The 16,354-nt window shown below is 44.0% G+C and overlaps 1 protein-coding gene across 1 annotated transcript in view; it reads right to left on the minus strand.

Moving 5' to 3' along the window:
* The window catches only part of LOC310885909 (uncharacterized protein), an 88,703-nt gene that overhangs the window by 47,122 nt on the left and 25,227 nt on the right, over positions 1 to 16,354 (minus strand). Inside the window, exon 4 of the mRNA XM_083809761.1 lies at positions 12,773 to 12,845. Within this exon, the coding sequence (XP_083665887.1) occupies positions 12,773 to 12,845 (73 nt within the window). The remainder of the gene's footprint in view (positions 1 to 12,772; positions 12,846 to 16,354) is intronic.

The raw sequence follows: 16,354 nt of genomic DNA on the forward strand, positions 1-16,354 counted from the left end.
TATGAATGTTGCATTTTATCTCGGCAATCACATTAGCCCTGCGCTCAGACATTTCAGCTGCAAGCCTCAGCTTCCAGAAGCACGGCATCTCAGAATATGTTACAGGGTTGGTAGGAGAGCAGTTGGAGGATTTTCACTCCAAAACAAATGCAAGCTGTTTAGGGCTCCTTAGCAGATGATGCTTGAAGTTGTCTGTGTTGCCTAGCATCCTTCTTTGCAAATCACCTATTGCAAGGACATGCGTGTGCAAACATACACGTACACATCACACACAAACATTTGCCCACAGATCGCAAAGTGGATGCTCTAGGAGCTTGTCAAGATTTGAGGATTTCTGTAACCACGTAGGTGTAGCAGCGGAAGGAGCTAGCACACGACAGCTGTCATTGCAATCGACACCAAGAAGGGGAGACAGACCTTCCCAGCCAGAGGCACGAGGCTGCGCTGAGCAGGCACTGCCACGTGCATAAATCGCATTCAGAGATCAGGCCAGAAGGCTGCTGAAGTGAGCTACACAGTACTGAAGCGTGCACTGCATTGGCATGGGATTAATTTTTTTAAACAGTTTCTACACTGAGGTTTGCACTAGCACACGGAGCAGATGAGGTGGAATTTGGGGTCTGGTCTGTAGCCCCCAGTAGGCGAACAGAGCACTGTCACCCACTACAAACCTGGCCCCAGGTTTTCTGACCTCGCATCACCGCTTGTTGCAAGTCCCTGATGCTGACCTTAACACAAGTTTACATCAAGAGGGCAATGCAGTTCCTGATTTCTTAAACAGGTATTGTGATCAGGAACTGATTTTCTGTGTTTCTGTGGGCATTGATGAGTCAGAGAGAAGGCTGGCTCTGCTGCAAACAGTCCACGGAAGAGCTGCTAACACTGCAGGTAACAAAGGCTAAATCCTCACCTGGAATGAGCTAACGTGCCCCAACAAACAAGCAGCCTGGCTCTAAACCTCATTCGTGGGGGCCAAGTTCAGTCCCAGAGATCAGAGTTTTGCAGAACTCAGGACAGAAGGTAGCCCAGCATCCATTTTACCCAAACTCACCAAAATATACTCAGGTCATTAGAGAAAAATGCCTTCGCTAGATCATAAGATTTTCCTTGTCCCCAGGAAAAGAAGCTTCCTGACTCGTGGTCTTTAAAGAAAAGGGCAAGTAACCCTGGAGTGGCAGGGGAGGAATTAGAAGACCTGCATCCACAGGCTGAGCACAGGATCATTAGTCATTGTTTTTCCCTCTGATTTTCCCCAAGCTATTTTGTTTGTATGTATCAAAACATGACTGATTACACTCTAGAAAAGCGAAGATTCTGTTCAACTTTCCCAACATAAATTACAATTAACGGCCCAAGTTTCACTTTAAGGCAGTTTTTTTTCTAAAGATTCTCCCAAGCATTATTTGAGCAGCCCACAATAAATGAGCATCTGGCCCTGCAGGGACACTGTCTGCCCTTGGCTCCTGCAGATGCCAGGCAGGAGTACAAGGTACTCAGCACCTCACAGAATAAGCCAAGAAAAGCATCAGTTGATTTGGTCAGGCACTGTGGTAACTTCCCTTAACGCAGTCCGAGCGATTCCTTTTGTCCCAGACCTGCAGCACACGCGCTGCTGCTCTCAGGTGCCTTCTCAGGGTTTTGTTAGGGCATTCTGCACCAGCACTGGCATAGTTCCTAATGCTCATGCTTTTCAGTCCTTCCCTCCCTCCACATCAGAGCAGCACAGACAATTCAGCCCACGAGCAGGTCCATAACATCCAAGTGTGTGCTTAACACAATCACTGCATTACAGTCTGTTTCGTCATTAATTCAAAGCATTTCATAATAGCTTTGATAAGTGCTTTGGGATACCTGGACTTCAAAACATCCTGGAGACAAAGCGACACCACTTACCGTTTTCTGTTGTTCATTACAAAGTCATCTAGTACCAGATGTAGCTATAGGCCTTTTAAATGGGAAGTGTTTTAAAGCAAGTAAACCTTTCTATTTGTCATTTCTCAAACAGTACATTAAAATATCATACTGCATTGAGTCTGCCCAACTGTTCTATGGACTATTATGTACTTTAAGCTACCCCTGAAATGAGACTGTTTAAGCAAAAGGAGCTTTTAAAAATAAAATTTTGCACTCGATTGCATCTTCTTGCTCTCTCCCTGTGCTTCACAGATGGAAATAACTTCCTCTAATATTCCTTTTGATCACAAAGTACAATAGCCTTTAATGGCCACCAGACACCGAAGTGCTGGGACTGCCTGACCAGCGCAGCACAATCGCTCAGGGCAAGATTCTTTCAAGCTCTCCACTCCCAGCTAGTGCCATCCAGCTGCCACAGGCAGTCACACACAGACCTGGACTGGCTCTAAACAACCTGCTTTGGGTGACAGAAGCTCTTTTGCCATGTCAGTGAGATTCTGCCCAAACGCACACCTCAAACAATTCAGCCTCAAAGCTAGGCTAAGTATCCTCACAGCATGCCGAATCGCACAGTACAAGTGTACTCTTGTAGCAAATATTCACATTTCCAGGTGACCCAGGAGCATTGCTGGGTATTTGGCAGCATCACCACGAACCCTTCTGTAAGGGCTCACGTGCAGGTGAAAATCCAAAAACCTGGACAAGGCTCTCCAGCAAATCTGGTCCCAGCATGGGCTGAACAGGAGCTCCTATGTCCATATGTAGGACTAGGAATTCAGCCACAGGATGCAAAAGAAAAAGGAGCCACTAGTAATCCTGCTCAGAACCTTCATGCACTGCTAATGAACGTGTCAGGGTGGCAGATTTCTCAGATAGATCCTAAGGGACACCTGTGAATAACAGGGTGGCTTCTGTCTGTCCCAGCCAGGTAGCTCGGGGCACTGTGGATGGCAATCATTAAGCAGTTTGCTGTAGTAAATTAAGTTATCACGGTAAACATGCGCAATGTTAAGGGCAAATAACTGGCTCTGGCCCAGAACTGCAGATTTTGGCCTCAAGTATATTTACCATGTCAGCTACGTCCCGAACTAAGTGAATGCCGCTTATTTCTGTAGGCACCTTCTCTGTCCTGAATCCATTACTCCAGTCAGACGGCAGAAGTCAAAAATCATCACATTTCCTGGCAACTGAGAAGTTACGTAACAAATTTGTTTATCCCAACTCCTATATTTGGCACATTACCATTGCTTTGCAGATGCTGGGCAATAAGGTTACAGGGTAAAGAGAAAGGCAGCCAGCATTCCTGTGCAGTAATTGACAGTCAACATCACCACAGCACCGAGACACGAGTTGATTTTGCCTCTGATTAGACTCGTCCCTGCTTTAAAGTATGTGCAGTGACATATCTCTTTGCCTCGAAGCTGTAAGATAGGGCTACTCTGGGTGTTACTTTGCTAGGGGCGAGGATCTTAACGTGAAAAGTCAAAGAAATGCTGAATAAGGTAGCAATAGTGAGCGCTACTTGGACCACTAATAGGTTGAATAAAGTGGAATAGTTAATACTACATAAAACTAGTGGCTATTTCTTTCCACAGATGCTTATAGGAGGCCTTGTGTAAAGGGTTAATAACAAAGTTCTTCATCTTTATATGGTCACCCTGCTGTAAAGGGACAGCTCTTCCCTCTCACACTGAGAAGAGCCTGACAACAAAAAGTTGGCTGCAAGGAAAGGACGTGGGTCTGGCTCCTCGGCAAGGCTGCCATGAGTGACACGCTGCACACTGCATTCAAAGACCCAGGAGACAACATGTTTCATCTTCAAAATCTGAGGATTTTTAGCTGGCTGGCCACAGCTGTGGGCTTGCTGCCTGTTTTCACCCAACCTGATTACTCCTTTCTTTTTCACCCCCCGCTCTCTCCAGACTGCTGTTGCTGCAAAGGATAAAAGGAAGATATCAAAGCCTTCAGGTTTGGTTTCTTGGCAATCCCTCCCGACCCTGTCATAGGAACAGACATCTCCAGTGGACTTATTACACACCAGAATCTTCTCTGTAAGAAAGGAGATCTCTCAGCTCCAGTTGTGACTACCTGAGCCACTTTTACAGCCCTTTTCACCAAGCATCACTTCTACCCTTAGGAGAGAAGCTCAGACCTGGCTATAGAAGGCTTCCTGGTAAGACATAATTGAGCATCCTCATGCTGCTCTGAACAGAAACCGCCTGGGAGAGGTAAGAATGGGACAGGTGGTCACCTTCACTGGTCAGCAAAAGGCTTCACGATACGCTGAGATAAAGGGGAAAACAGAAAGAGACTTGACAATACCATCCTTGGCAACCCAAAGTGCTCCCTGCAGTCCTTCCCTCATCCCACCCATGCCATGTGAAGAGAAATAATAAAGCAGGATGCCTCGCCATTGATCCGAGGGAGGCAGACACAGGCACAGTACAAAGAGGTTTCTCAAAACGATCCTCTCTGTTTGGAGAGCAGCCTTAAAGAGATTTTTATGACCCAGGGATAGTGAACAAATCTATATTTGTATGCTGCAGAGCCAAAGAACCAACCCTAGCCTCTATTTATAATAAGCGCTGCCAAACAACATTCAAAGCCGACCAGTTCCTGCAGCCAAAATGTGCTGGCTGGGTCCACCATGTCATAACCAGGTCCATCTGAATTGGCCTGAAAAGCTCTTCTGCTAGGCAAGAGCAGGAGAGGGAGAAGGAGAAACTGCCCCATAGTTTGGCCCAAAACAGCAACCCCAGCGCATCTATAGCCTTATTATGCAAAATGCAAGCAGAGGAAAAATTAAGTCAAAAGGGAAAGAAAATTATTTTCATTTGTGCCAGCATCATTCAACAGAAGCTGCTTTTTCTCTCCCTGCAGCAATCATTTTGTTGTTGAGCTGTGCTTTTTTTTTTTTTTTCCTCTCCCATCCCCAACACTTCTGCATTTTGCTTTGGACAAACCCTTGAAGGAAAGTTCAGCCAGCGGCCCCCAGCAGAGTCCATCACCTCAGCTCCCCATTCACTGCCCTCCTTGCTCCCTGGGGCAGTTCATGGACCACCTAAAGGCAACAAAGCCTTGCTCTCCTGTGCGCTGGACAAAAGCGGTCTTCCCCAGGATTTTCTTCCTGGTTTTCAGGGGAAGACACCTTGTAGGACTGGGGAGCTTGCAGCGCTGTTGATGTTTAAAAGGCAATGAGCACAGGAAACTGAAGGGGGAATACTGCTCGCTGCAGAATAATATTTCACTGCTCAACTAACGGAGCATGTTGTATTTTTAAAGCTGGATATGATGTGCTCAGGGCATTCTTTCACAGGTTCAGAAAAGAAGAAAAAAAAATCTCTTTTCCTCACCAGCAACTCTCCCCAGTTACTGAAACATTCACCTCAATTGCTTGTTCGTTTGCATCTTCAAACCACCCACATGATCGGGAAGCTCAGCAGGAGGTTTTCTTGTCACCGTGCCACATTCCTGCTACCTGAACAGAACATCAGGCTGCATGAGAAACCCTCCAGAGTATTTTAGGTGAGTGAAGGCAAGAACTAACTGAAATTTAGCGATCTGTGTTTAGACTAGATATAGATATGGACTAGGTCCATAATCAGTTCAGGTCTATTGAATATTTCCCACCCGTGAAACTAGCTCTGTACTCTCACAGGGAGAATTTCTGGTCCTGCATTACATTTTGGCTAGCATTTTCCTGCCTAGACAAATGCTGTTAAGGACTAGGCACTAAAAGGACTGCAGACGTGGACCACCATCAATATTAAGTTGAGAATTGAAGTATTTTTCTCTACACATCAGATTTTGTTGAAATCTTTCTTCCAAAAACTCTGAAGTTACTCTTCTCATTTATCACTTGAACTTTACAGACCCTTCAGCCCTGCTTCCACTATATCGTACTTCACAATAAACAATACTGAGCAATAACACAACATCTCAGACTTGATGTTTTATGATTGACTGCCACACAGCAGGTGTATGTTCAGGGGCAGTATGAGATATTCATACAATACAATCACTCTGCTGACAGACACATATTTTAAATTGCTTTTATGGCTAGGCAGATGCAAGTCAGGCAGAAGTCAGTTCTCCATCTTATGCTGGTGAAACTGAAAGATGCTTCACCTATAAATGCAAAACAACCTACTATGAATTCTTCCTTTCTATAAAAAGATATGCTAGCTATTTGTCTGTGCAGTCTTCCTTTTATTTTCTCTGCCGGTACTAAGATGGACAGAATGCAGAGTTACTCCATTGCTACTTTGCTTGACACAAAAGGACTTGAAATGGAGCTTTTTTAGAGGACGTTCTTCTAATAAGCAGTGTTTCCTGTGGCTTCAGCTCACTTGCCATTTCACTAGTTACATCAGCTTAGTCTCCCAGTTCAGAAAACCACATCTAGCCTATATGGCATTTGTACTTCTCATGACCCAGCGCTAGTAGTTCCCAGTTTCAGGGATTTATCAACAACCCCATATTGACTTTTTGCTCCTCTGCTGCTTGCTGATCTCTTTAAGCCCATCTTCATGCTGTTTCTCTGATGCTGACTGCGATCCTCTCCCCAGACAAAAAACTTTGGAGAATGAACCTGCCGGACCCTAAGAGTGTGTTGTGGTTCCCCACTAGACATCTTTGACCATGGATTCCATCTTCACACGCTTAATACTAACAATAAATAAAACTTAATGACTTGCTGCAGTTGCATTAATCTACATCCCTGGCTGGCATGTGTCAAGTTCAGAATAAAGCATGGGATTGGCAGAGGAGGTATAATCCTAGCACAGCATGTGATTAACAACTGTTATCACTGCTATGAAAACAGGAACTTTGGTGAGTAATTATCGAGCTAATAGAGACACTGGGTGCCTCAGCAGGAGAAGATAAAGTGCTACACTGGCTCTTTGAAAGTAGAAGCCTACAGTAGGCACGTGGCTAGAGCCTGACAGCTAGAGGGAAGCATGCAGAGGCAGGGCTGACACGTGGCTTGCTCATATCTCCAGCAGATACTGGGGATCCCACTTGCACCGACTGACCCTCTAACGCCTGTATGTAGAGTTAGCGAAATATTATTTGATTATGGTTAACATCGTACCCACTGCTAGCTCAGCAACATCAGAGGAACACAGTTCTCAGCCCTTTACAGCCTAAGCCTTTGCTTTCTCCACCTCCAAGAGTCATTCTAGCTCAGCACCTCCTGCTCAGAGCTGATATTCCAAAACCTTCTATTTCAGTTTAAATCATTACATCTTCACTGAAATCACCAGTTAAAGTTCAGCCCCAAGACTCAGACCACCATTGATCACAAATTTCTTCCTGGGATCAGCTGTGTCCACACCTCCAGACACTTCACTGATGTGCCTGAGCCATGTTCCCAAGGGTGTAGGGAACTGCATCCCTGGGCACTACAGGCTCTCATTCACAGGACTGCACGATGCACCTTCCAGCCATTATATGATTGATGACTTAAATCACCTAAAAATGGCAATGGGGTGAAGCCCAAGGAAAAGGGAAAACCAGAACATAATATATACAAACACAGACATATGAAGGAAGAGAGCACCTCTGGGTTAGAAAAAAAATCAATAATTGCCTTGTCAGTATGACACTTTCTCTAAGAACGTATGTTCAGTGACCTTAATGTCCCTTAAAAATGTACATGTACTGTCACTGAATCAATGTTCAAAAGCTTAAAATCTTGTTTTCCCTTTGTGTTAAAGTCCTAAGAGAGGAAGGACAGATTGAGCTAATCCTTACCCTACGGTATATGCTTCAGTCAAAAATGACTCCTTTTTCCTTGCAACTGCTTTGAAGGTGCTCTATAGCACATCACAATAAACACATTCAAAGAGACCATTTTTAAAAACAACATTAAAGACACACATACCGAGATGCAGAATCATAAAACCAAAATTAAACTGATATTATTTCATCCAGCAGTCAGCGTTGGCAGTGGAGGGTAGATGCCATTTCTTTGTCTGTGGCTTATTTATTTATTTAGGGTCAGTGCTACTTTTCATATGATTTGGCTTAGTTACTACTTTGGTAAGGTTGATTTACCTTTTTTTTTTTTTTTTCTCCTTTCTTGTACATCAATCTCTAAAAGCTACTTTGATTGTTTTGGAGGGGAGGGGTAAAGCTGGATGATTGCATTTGCATTTCTTGTAGTGCAAGGAAGTTTCTCATTGCAAAGAAAAACCTCAGAGTCTGCATCCCCTGAATTCATACCAGCATAACAAAGATCACATCCTACCCAGATTTTTCAAAGGTAATAAGAAAGCCTGCCAAACATCTTGAGATCAGACCGTGCTATTCCCTGTAACACTACCAGCTAAAAATAATCTAGCAGCAAAATTCTAGCTTTTAACTGAAAAATAAGCCAAAGGAAAAAATAGTCAATCTCCTCTGGTGCTTTTTTGAAATTAAAAGTGTCAAGAGGAAGATCTGCCAGAATTGAGGCATGTCCCATTTTAAATTTTGATACAACTTCGGTGGCTCCTTGCCTCTGCCTTTCGTGACTATTTGCTACGGGGTGCAATGTGGCGGGGCTCTCAGGAACTGAACAGTTGTCCTCCTTCTCCAGGAGACTATTTTACGCATATTCACTACAAGTGAAACATTGAATCCTCTTTTGTTAAAAATCAAGACACTAACAAGATCAAGAAAAACAGAACTAAAGAAAGTAAATACTGTAAATATCTTAAACCAACTACCTAAAGCAGATTAAGGTTACAAGATGTTCTTGGAGGTGCAGATCACGCCAATAAAAATAATTTACTAAGCTACCAACAGCACTGCAATCGGCAACAAGCATTTCTTCAGGCTGTTTTCTGCCCTCCCAGGTGAAAGCAGCGAGGGTCTTCAGCAGTGTCAGATCAGCTTAATTACGGACGTGTGCACAGCCAAGTGGGAGACCAGAGACGAACGTTCCCAGTAGGTTACTGGAGTCTGCTGTGAAGTGCAAGCAGTGCAAACCACAAGACCATCTTCCATCACAGGGAGCCCGATACAGGGCACGGACCCCATGGAAATTGCTCACTGAAAGGTAGACAAAACTCTTTTTTTTTTTTGGTGTGTCATGCCCACAACCTTAAAATGGCTTTTATTGCCACACCAGGGAAAATCGGTTATTTCCATTAAAGGTTCTCACAGGAAATGAAAAACAAAACAACAAAAAAAGCAACCAAAACAAAAAAAAAACAAAGCCAGCAACATAACTTTGAACTAAAGAGCACCTTAAAGATTTCCTTCCTCTCCACAATCCTGCGAGGGAGACATGGCGTGCCAGTGCCAGGACAGACTGCCTGGGTGGGGGACAGGCTTCTGAACGCTGCCGCGCTCACTGATGGCTCTGGGTGAGTTTCAGTTAATTCCTTTGCTTTGTTTTCTGCATCTTTGGAAGGGATTAATGCAGCACTTTTTTTTTTTTTTAAAGCATTTGAAATCCTTATGGATTGCCATCTAGATGAGAAGAGTCGTGTAACAGTACCGTATCATGACGGGTCAATTTTTCATCCCTCAGACTATTATCAGTGAAAGCAGAGAGCATGGCACGATGTGTTGGTTATCCCTTTCGACCCACTTCTGAAGAATTGTTTCCAAAGCTGCTGTAGCTTGAGGTGTCTCTTTTCACCATTTCAGGCTTTTTAATGCTTGACCCGACCACCCTTCTTCTTTCTACTACCGCATTATACTAATGGAGAACCACAAGGCTTATGCAATTAAGCTATTTCTCCCCTTCTCTCTTAAAGGACAGTGGAGCAAGGCAAAGCTGCTCTCCTTGCCTGGCTGATTTCCTACCCTTCAGTTCCCACTGGAGAAGTAGGCCTGGACTCCTCCCTTCTCAAACACACATCTCAACCTGTTTTGGACTTCAGGAAATGCAAAGTCAGCTCCGCTCTTAACCAAGTCATGCCTTACTCTGCAATTCCTCTCCAGGTGAAATAAATATAAAACCGTCTCACCATCATGTCATGCTGAAGTTATAAAAATAAACCTTCCCCCTAACTCCAGGGTGACTGAAGGCAGCAGTGGCACCTAACTGTCAATTTCTGAAAAGCAGTGGTAACTTAGCATATATTAGCAAGTATTAAAACAAAAAAATACATCTAATTTGAGCGAGGAGAGAACATGCTTTGTTTCTCTTGTCACGAAGAATGGTGAAGATGCTTTCTCCCTCCTCCATACATTCCTACCCCTTCTCCTTGGCTTGCTGTCCCCTCCCTTTAGTCACTCAAGACATTCGCATGGTCCATTTTTCCCTCGAGCATAGATGCTCTTTTACTTTAGATGTCCTAAGTGTTGCACGTGAACCACTTTGCATCCACAGATACAGACCAAGTCTCTGCTCCAAAGGCAACAGCCTGCACAGAGCCAGCAGATCCATTCTCACCCCTCTGCACCAGCACCGTAAATGAGACCTCAAGGACTTGAACGAGTCGCTGCTCAGCCAGAAGTGTCATCGGGCAAATCCTCTCTTCTCTCCTTGCCGAAGGTTCTCCCACGTGTGCTCCTGCCGAGGCCAGGACCTGACACAGCTGTGAGCAGGTTTCATTCTGCATGGGGAGAGATGGGAGAGCTGGGAGCACTGCACAGCCGTGCAGCACAGCAGGTGGGGGAAGAAAGCATCTTCTACCCAAGCTGCACTGCATTGCAGGCCAAGGGTGCGTTCATGAAGGCTCTGAATCCAAGCTTCGTGCTCTCATTGCTGCCTCACACTACAGCCACAGCACACACCTCACAGCTTTGTGAACAAAGTCAATCGTGACATTTTGTCAGATTACGACCTATAAATCCGTATCAGAAAATGTTCCTCACCACCTGGACACGTTCTAAGGAGCATCCAAAGTTTCTGAAGAAGCAAAAGAGCCACAGCTGCAGATTGCAGTTTTGTCCTTTTTAGGCAATGGCTTCTTTTAGGATGTAATTTTGCACTGAACAGTTTGCCTGTGTGTTCCTCTCCGTGCATTGGCATGTTTATTTACTGCACTAAGACAGTTTGATAGTTTTTATAACTTTTTTTAAAAAAAAAAACATCAGTCCCAGCTGGTCATCAAAGTCTCTTTTGCCAAGACAGTAATATGCTGGCCTCCTGTGTTCCCCAATAAGAATAGCTGTGCCTCCCCAATTAACCTCATTATTTTGCTCAGGGGGGATTTCATCTGCATCCTTCCCTTACGGGGCAATGATATAGCATATTGCGTTCCTTATTGCCAATTCAGTTGCTGAAAACTAACTTTCTACTTTCGAGTAAAGTCTCTCAATTTATTTTCTATTTTAATTATCTGCTTTAATATTAGATTCCTCCCGCAATTCAGTATACCATCCACCATCCTGTCTGCACTCCCACTACCTGACACGCTGGGCTTCACAGATTTTTCCATTACACTGAGTCAAACGGCACAAGCAGTTTGAACAGGGAATGCCAGAAAGGCACGTCCTGTGCTTGGGAATCAGTTCAACGGGCATGGAAGAGAACTGGACGTGTAGGTGGCAGCCTGCAGTTTGGGGATAAAGCAGCTCAAGGTTAGACGACTAACTTGGGGGTCACAAGTGTGTGGTGGCACAGCACCACCGCCCAGGGGAGCTGGGGCCAGGCCGGGAGCGGTGACGTGCACGCTGTGGTTGTGCCACCAGGTGCCCCTCACACCAAGCCTGCTCACAGTGGAGGGAACTTAAATCGAACCAAAGCGACTTCTGTCAACAAACCTACCCCATTACTGAAATTGGTATTTTTCTTTCCTTGTGTTTTCCTAAGCCATTCATCACAGTGCCTTTATACTGCAGCTGCTATATTGCAAATTGTCCTCAGCTGCCAATCAAGCTTCAAGAAACTTCATTATAAATGAAACAGAGCTTCTAAAACAAGATAGAACACAAATACAAAAAAGCAAGGTGGGAGGAAAGCAGATTGTAAAAATCACCAGTTTTTCCCATCTAATACTTTCATGTATTTATTTCCTTTGGAGGATGTTTTCTGCCAAAGAGTGATAATGAAAACAAATATATATTCCAAACAGCCTAGATACATCAGTTCTATTTCTCCAGGAGACTTCTTGTGTAGAGCTCAAAACTAGCTGCATATACATTGTTCTGATATAATGATTCTGCAGAACAGAACTTTTCTTTGAATTCATTGGATTTTCTTATCCTTTGATATTCTGCAGTCCAATCAAGTACTCAAAGCTAATGGTGTAATGTCTGCTACTTCAATGCTCTTAGCTACCTCCTCTCCCTGCAGTGCCAGAATAATTTCAGAAACAAAACCGCACTGATCTGGATACTTGCAGGACCCATGAGTTTTATTAATGCTGCCATTCGGGAGCAGGACAGAATTATCTTCATTATACAGATGGAAAATGGAAGCAAAGGGATACTTGCCACAGCCATATTGCAAGTATTTAGAATTTAACCTGCTTCTGAGCTAGAGCACAATCATGTCAGCTAGGTACATTTTATGCAGGACTTGGGGAGGAAGATGGAGGCAGACCTCTCTGAACATCTGTGTTTCAAGCTGGGCGTCTGTCTTTACAAAAGATTCCCATGGATGCTTTTACATACCTCAGAAAAGGTCAGCAGGTATGGGAAGGCAGCAAATCCCACCAGACCAAGACGGAGCCAAGGAATTGTGAACATTTGGGGCAGGGGGACGGGCTGTGTCCCTACCCGTTTTAGGCTCAGCCTGTCCTTCTGCACTGCGAACTCCTGCAGCCTGGACAACCGCACGGGACAGTGAGAGCGAGGAGCCCACGGGGCCAGCCGAGGAGCTGCTCCAGTCCTTGGAGCTCCCTGCTCAGCCTGGCAAGCGTACGGGCACAGCCCTGCTGCGTGTGCTTCTCCGGAACAGAGCACCACTCACCTCTGCCCCTAAACGCCGCGCCGACCTCTGGGGTGAGGGGAGCAGGAGACTTCCGCTGTAAGCCTGCACATCTCTAGAAAAGGAAAGGCAAAGGACTGTGGTCCAGATGCAACATCTTAAAGAGAAAATAACTACAGTTGTGGGGAATAGGATGGCAGTTTGAGAGACATCTGGTTTTTGGATATAAAAAAGGATCTTTATTTCTGCTTTAAAGCACCCATAAAACCTTAAGGATCTGTGAGAGGCTAGAATAAATGCAATAGACCTTTCTATAGTGTGTGCAGAAGGATTTAAGTGCATTTTTAATTATTAAAACCATGAAAATAGCATATTTATCACTGCTGCAGAATCCTCCTACCAGTGATGTTTCTGGAGATGCAGCAAAGGGCCCTCTTTGATGGAGGGGCGTCCTTCCAATGAAAGGAAAGGAAATTCCACCACCACATCAGATCATTATTTTGTGCAATTTGGAAAGGTTTCCTAAAGGGGTGGGTCAGGTCAATAAAGGAGCTGTGCTAGCAACAACAAAAATCTGAGATCTTTCCAGAAAGCAAAAGCAGTCTTAAACTAACATAGATGGAAATTACTGTCATCACCTTGAGCCCCTGAAAAGGGTTTCTGTGAAGATAAAGCATCAGAGAGGACAGACAAGTGTTAACTACATTACTCAGCTGCACATCTGTGGCTGGCAGGAGACTTTCACTCAAGGCAAGCTGTTCCCATAAAGAGAGGAAAAACCACAAATCTTCATCTTTGCCTTTGGATAATTTCATATTCTTTTGTAGGTGGGCCCTTAAACCTCTTGGTTCCTATAACTGCAAAATAAAGATAACAAGAGTCTTCATCTACAGGAGAGACATACAGTGAGCATGATTTAATTGAACTCTAAAAGATTCACATCTGCTGATAATGAAATCCTGCTGAGTTCCAATAAGCAGCTAAATCTGTCCAAGGAAACCCAGGGAATCCATGGCAAAAGGAGCAGGAAATTCAAAGCTCATTCCCCAGTTCAAGAATGGAATATTTTTGCTCTCAAAAAAAGAAATAATTTACTCACTAGTGCAAAAGAACACACGTAGAAAGAAAAATATAAAATGAATTAGCCTTCCCAAACAAAATAAAAAAATTAACACCATTCTCCAAAAAGCAAATTATTCCTGGGTAGATAATGGCAGTGTGTGTGCGTGTATTCAAACCCCAGAGCACTGAAGACAGTAAGGCACTTTTCTGCTCAGAAGTAAAATGCCTTTTGAAAAGGTTCTGAACTCATTTGCGGATAATAAGTTACAGCTTCCAAATGAGTTTAGCATAAATATTTTACATGACATACAATACGTTTTGTGTCGAGAGCCTGGAAAATGTGGGGGTTTTATTTGCCATCACAGTGGAAGAATCAATTTCAATTGATCAGCTTCCACAGCAGAAGCAGGTGCTGTTTGTGTGCGTCTGTTGATGTAGTTGCTGCTGTTGGTTTCAGCTGAGCTCTTTAACTGTGGAAACATCTTCTTTTGTTGCACGAGTAGCAAACAGCAGTCACTTTCTTCATACCATCTAGGGGAATGTGTGTACAATTCCACAGAAGCTTAGTGCTAGAGAAGCTTTTGAAGTGATTAGGACTTGATTTGAAACACTGCTGGGAAAGCTCATGACTGTAAAGAATGAGGCCATGTGCTTATTTATTTCATAGGACATTATTTATCTAATAGGCTCTTAAAGGCTAACCCAAGACCTGACTTTCACCTCTACAGACTAGTATTCTCTCTCAGGTGGCTCAAGTCCCCTCCCCATTACAGTAATGAGGAGAATGCAACTGAGATCAGGTCCTGCTGGGCTTCAAGCAACAGAAAATCCCTGCCCTTGGGATATTATAGTCTAAGTAAGACAGAACACAACAGGATGAAAAAAAAAATCAAGTTCTCCAACTTCAGCAGCTAGAGAACTGCAACAACTACAACCTGCCACTTGTCTCATCCTAGCACAACTATATGAGGCCCAACAAAATTAAGAGTTGCATCTGCAATTTACACTTCACTTAAATTTGCCATTTTAATATTAACAGTTCAGCTCTGATACATGCCCCTATGTTGGGAGAGTCACTAAAAAGAGTGCTGGTGACCTCTGGGGTCCTCTCCACTGGCACCAGTGGCTGCAACAGCTCACGCACGCAGTGTAAGCACACAACTGCACTGCAGACCAGGGGCATTTTTTGTTCTACCATCAAATCAAAGCTAAGTGCCAAACCAGTAGCAAAGCCAGGACAAAAGTCACAAGAGTCCTTCAGTTCCCACCCTTTGCATTTCCTAGAACACACTTCCCTCTGAGCCTTATTAAATATAATTGCTTAAACAAGGACAGCTATTTTTACATTTCAATTTATCTTGGCAAGTGTCTAAGCAAAGAAACATGAACAAAAGGAACATGTCTTCAGCTGATCATAATGCCATCAAATTAAGAGTGCATATTCTTTAAACACGGCAATGCCTGTCTCTGCCTGATCAGACCAAAAACGTGTTTCGACAATGGAAAACACAAAGTGCATTAGCAGGAGTGGAGGTGGAAGTGAGGTGCATCAAGAGGAGTGAAACAAGCAGAAAGCTAATGAGTATGAAGACTTTGACAAATCACATCCCACTCAGCCAAGTCACACTCAAATACATTGTTTTCATGTGGGAACAACAGAATGTTTCAAGGATTTTTTCATATTAAAGCAGGACAAAAATTGAGATTCATCACAGACTCTCATCCTGAACCAGGAGCTGTACCTGAACTCATCATATGGCTATTGCTTCAACTGATGGTTTCCTGTGGATGTCTTGTCACTTTTCTGTCTAACCATTACACAGCAAAAAAGCCTACATTTCGTCTCAGCAGACAACTGCACCCCAAAGACTTTGGAAAAGCTACTGGAAACAACTCAGCTAGGAACCTGGTTGACTTGTCTTCATGTGGAGTCTCTGCATCACTGCGTGTATCTGTAACGTATTTCCTGGACGGGGCACGACTCGCCATCCTGATGCAGCAATTGCTGAATGCTGCATTATGCTGGCTGTCAGATGAGATGATCTTGCAGTTGGTTCTGGCCTTAAAGGCTCAGACTCCCACAGACTCTGTGGCATCATTTCCCAAGATGCATGTGCTAAAATTAGCAGAAGGAGGTGTTCTGACATGAGCTCTCCATCATGGCAGGCTAATTTCAGAAACTGTAGCTACTTACCATGAAAACATTGCGGTCAGAAATTTTACAGGATTCCAGATTTCTTATACATTTTGTTGCTGTATGGACAAAAAAAGATACTGACTTGCCCCTTCAATTTCATCAGCTGTAGTTAGAAACGATAGAGAACAGTAGGAGCAGGGAAGCAGTTCAAACTCCACAGCAATTTTGGAAGTATTGGAGTTCCCGTCCGGCCCCATTTAGAGATTGAAGTTTACTCATATTCCAGCTAAACCATCTTTACCAAGGTACACTTGTGTGAAGGGAGTATACTTGGGTAAAGACGTTGAGGCAGGAGCTCCACCTTGCTAGTTCCAGCTGTAGTATTTCATACATAAGCTACACTATGTAATATACATAGAGGCACA

Source organism: Anser anser (genome assembly GCF_964211835.1).
Source record: "Anser anser genome assembly, chromosome: 24".
Taxonomy (NCBI): Eukaryota; Metazoa; Chordata; class Aves; order Anseriformes; family Anatidae; genus Anser; species Anser anser.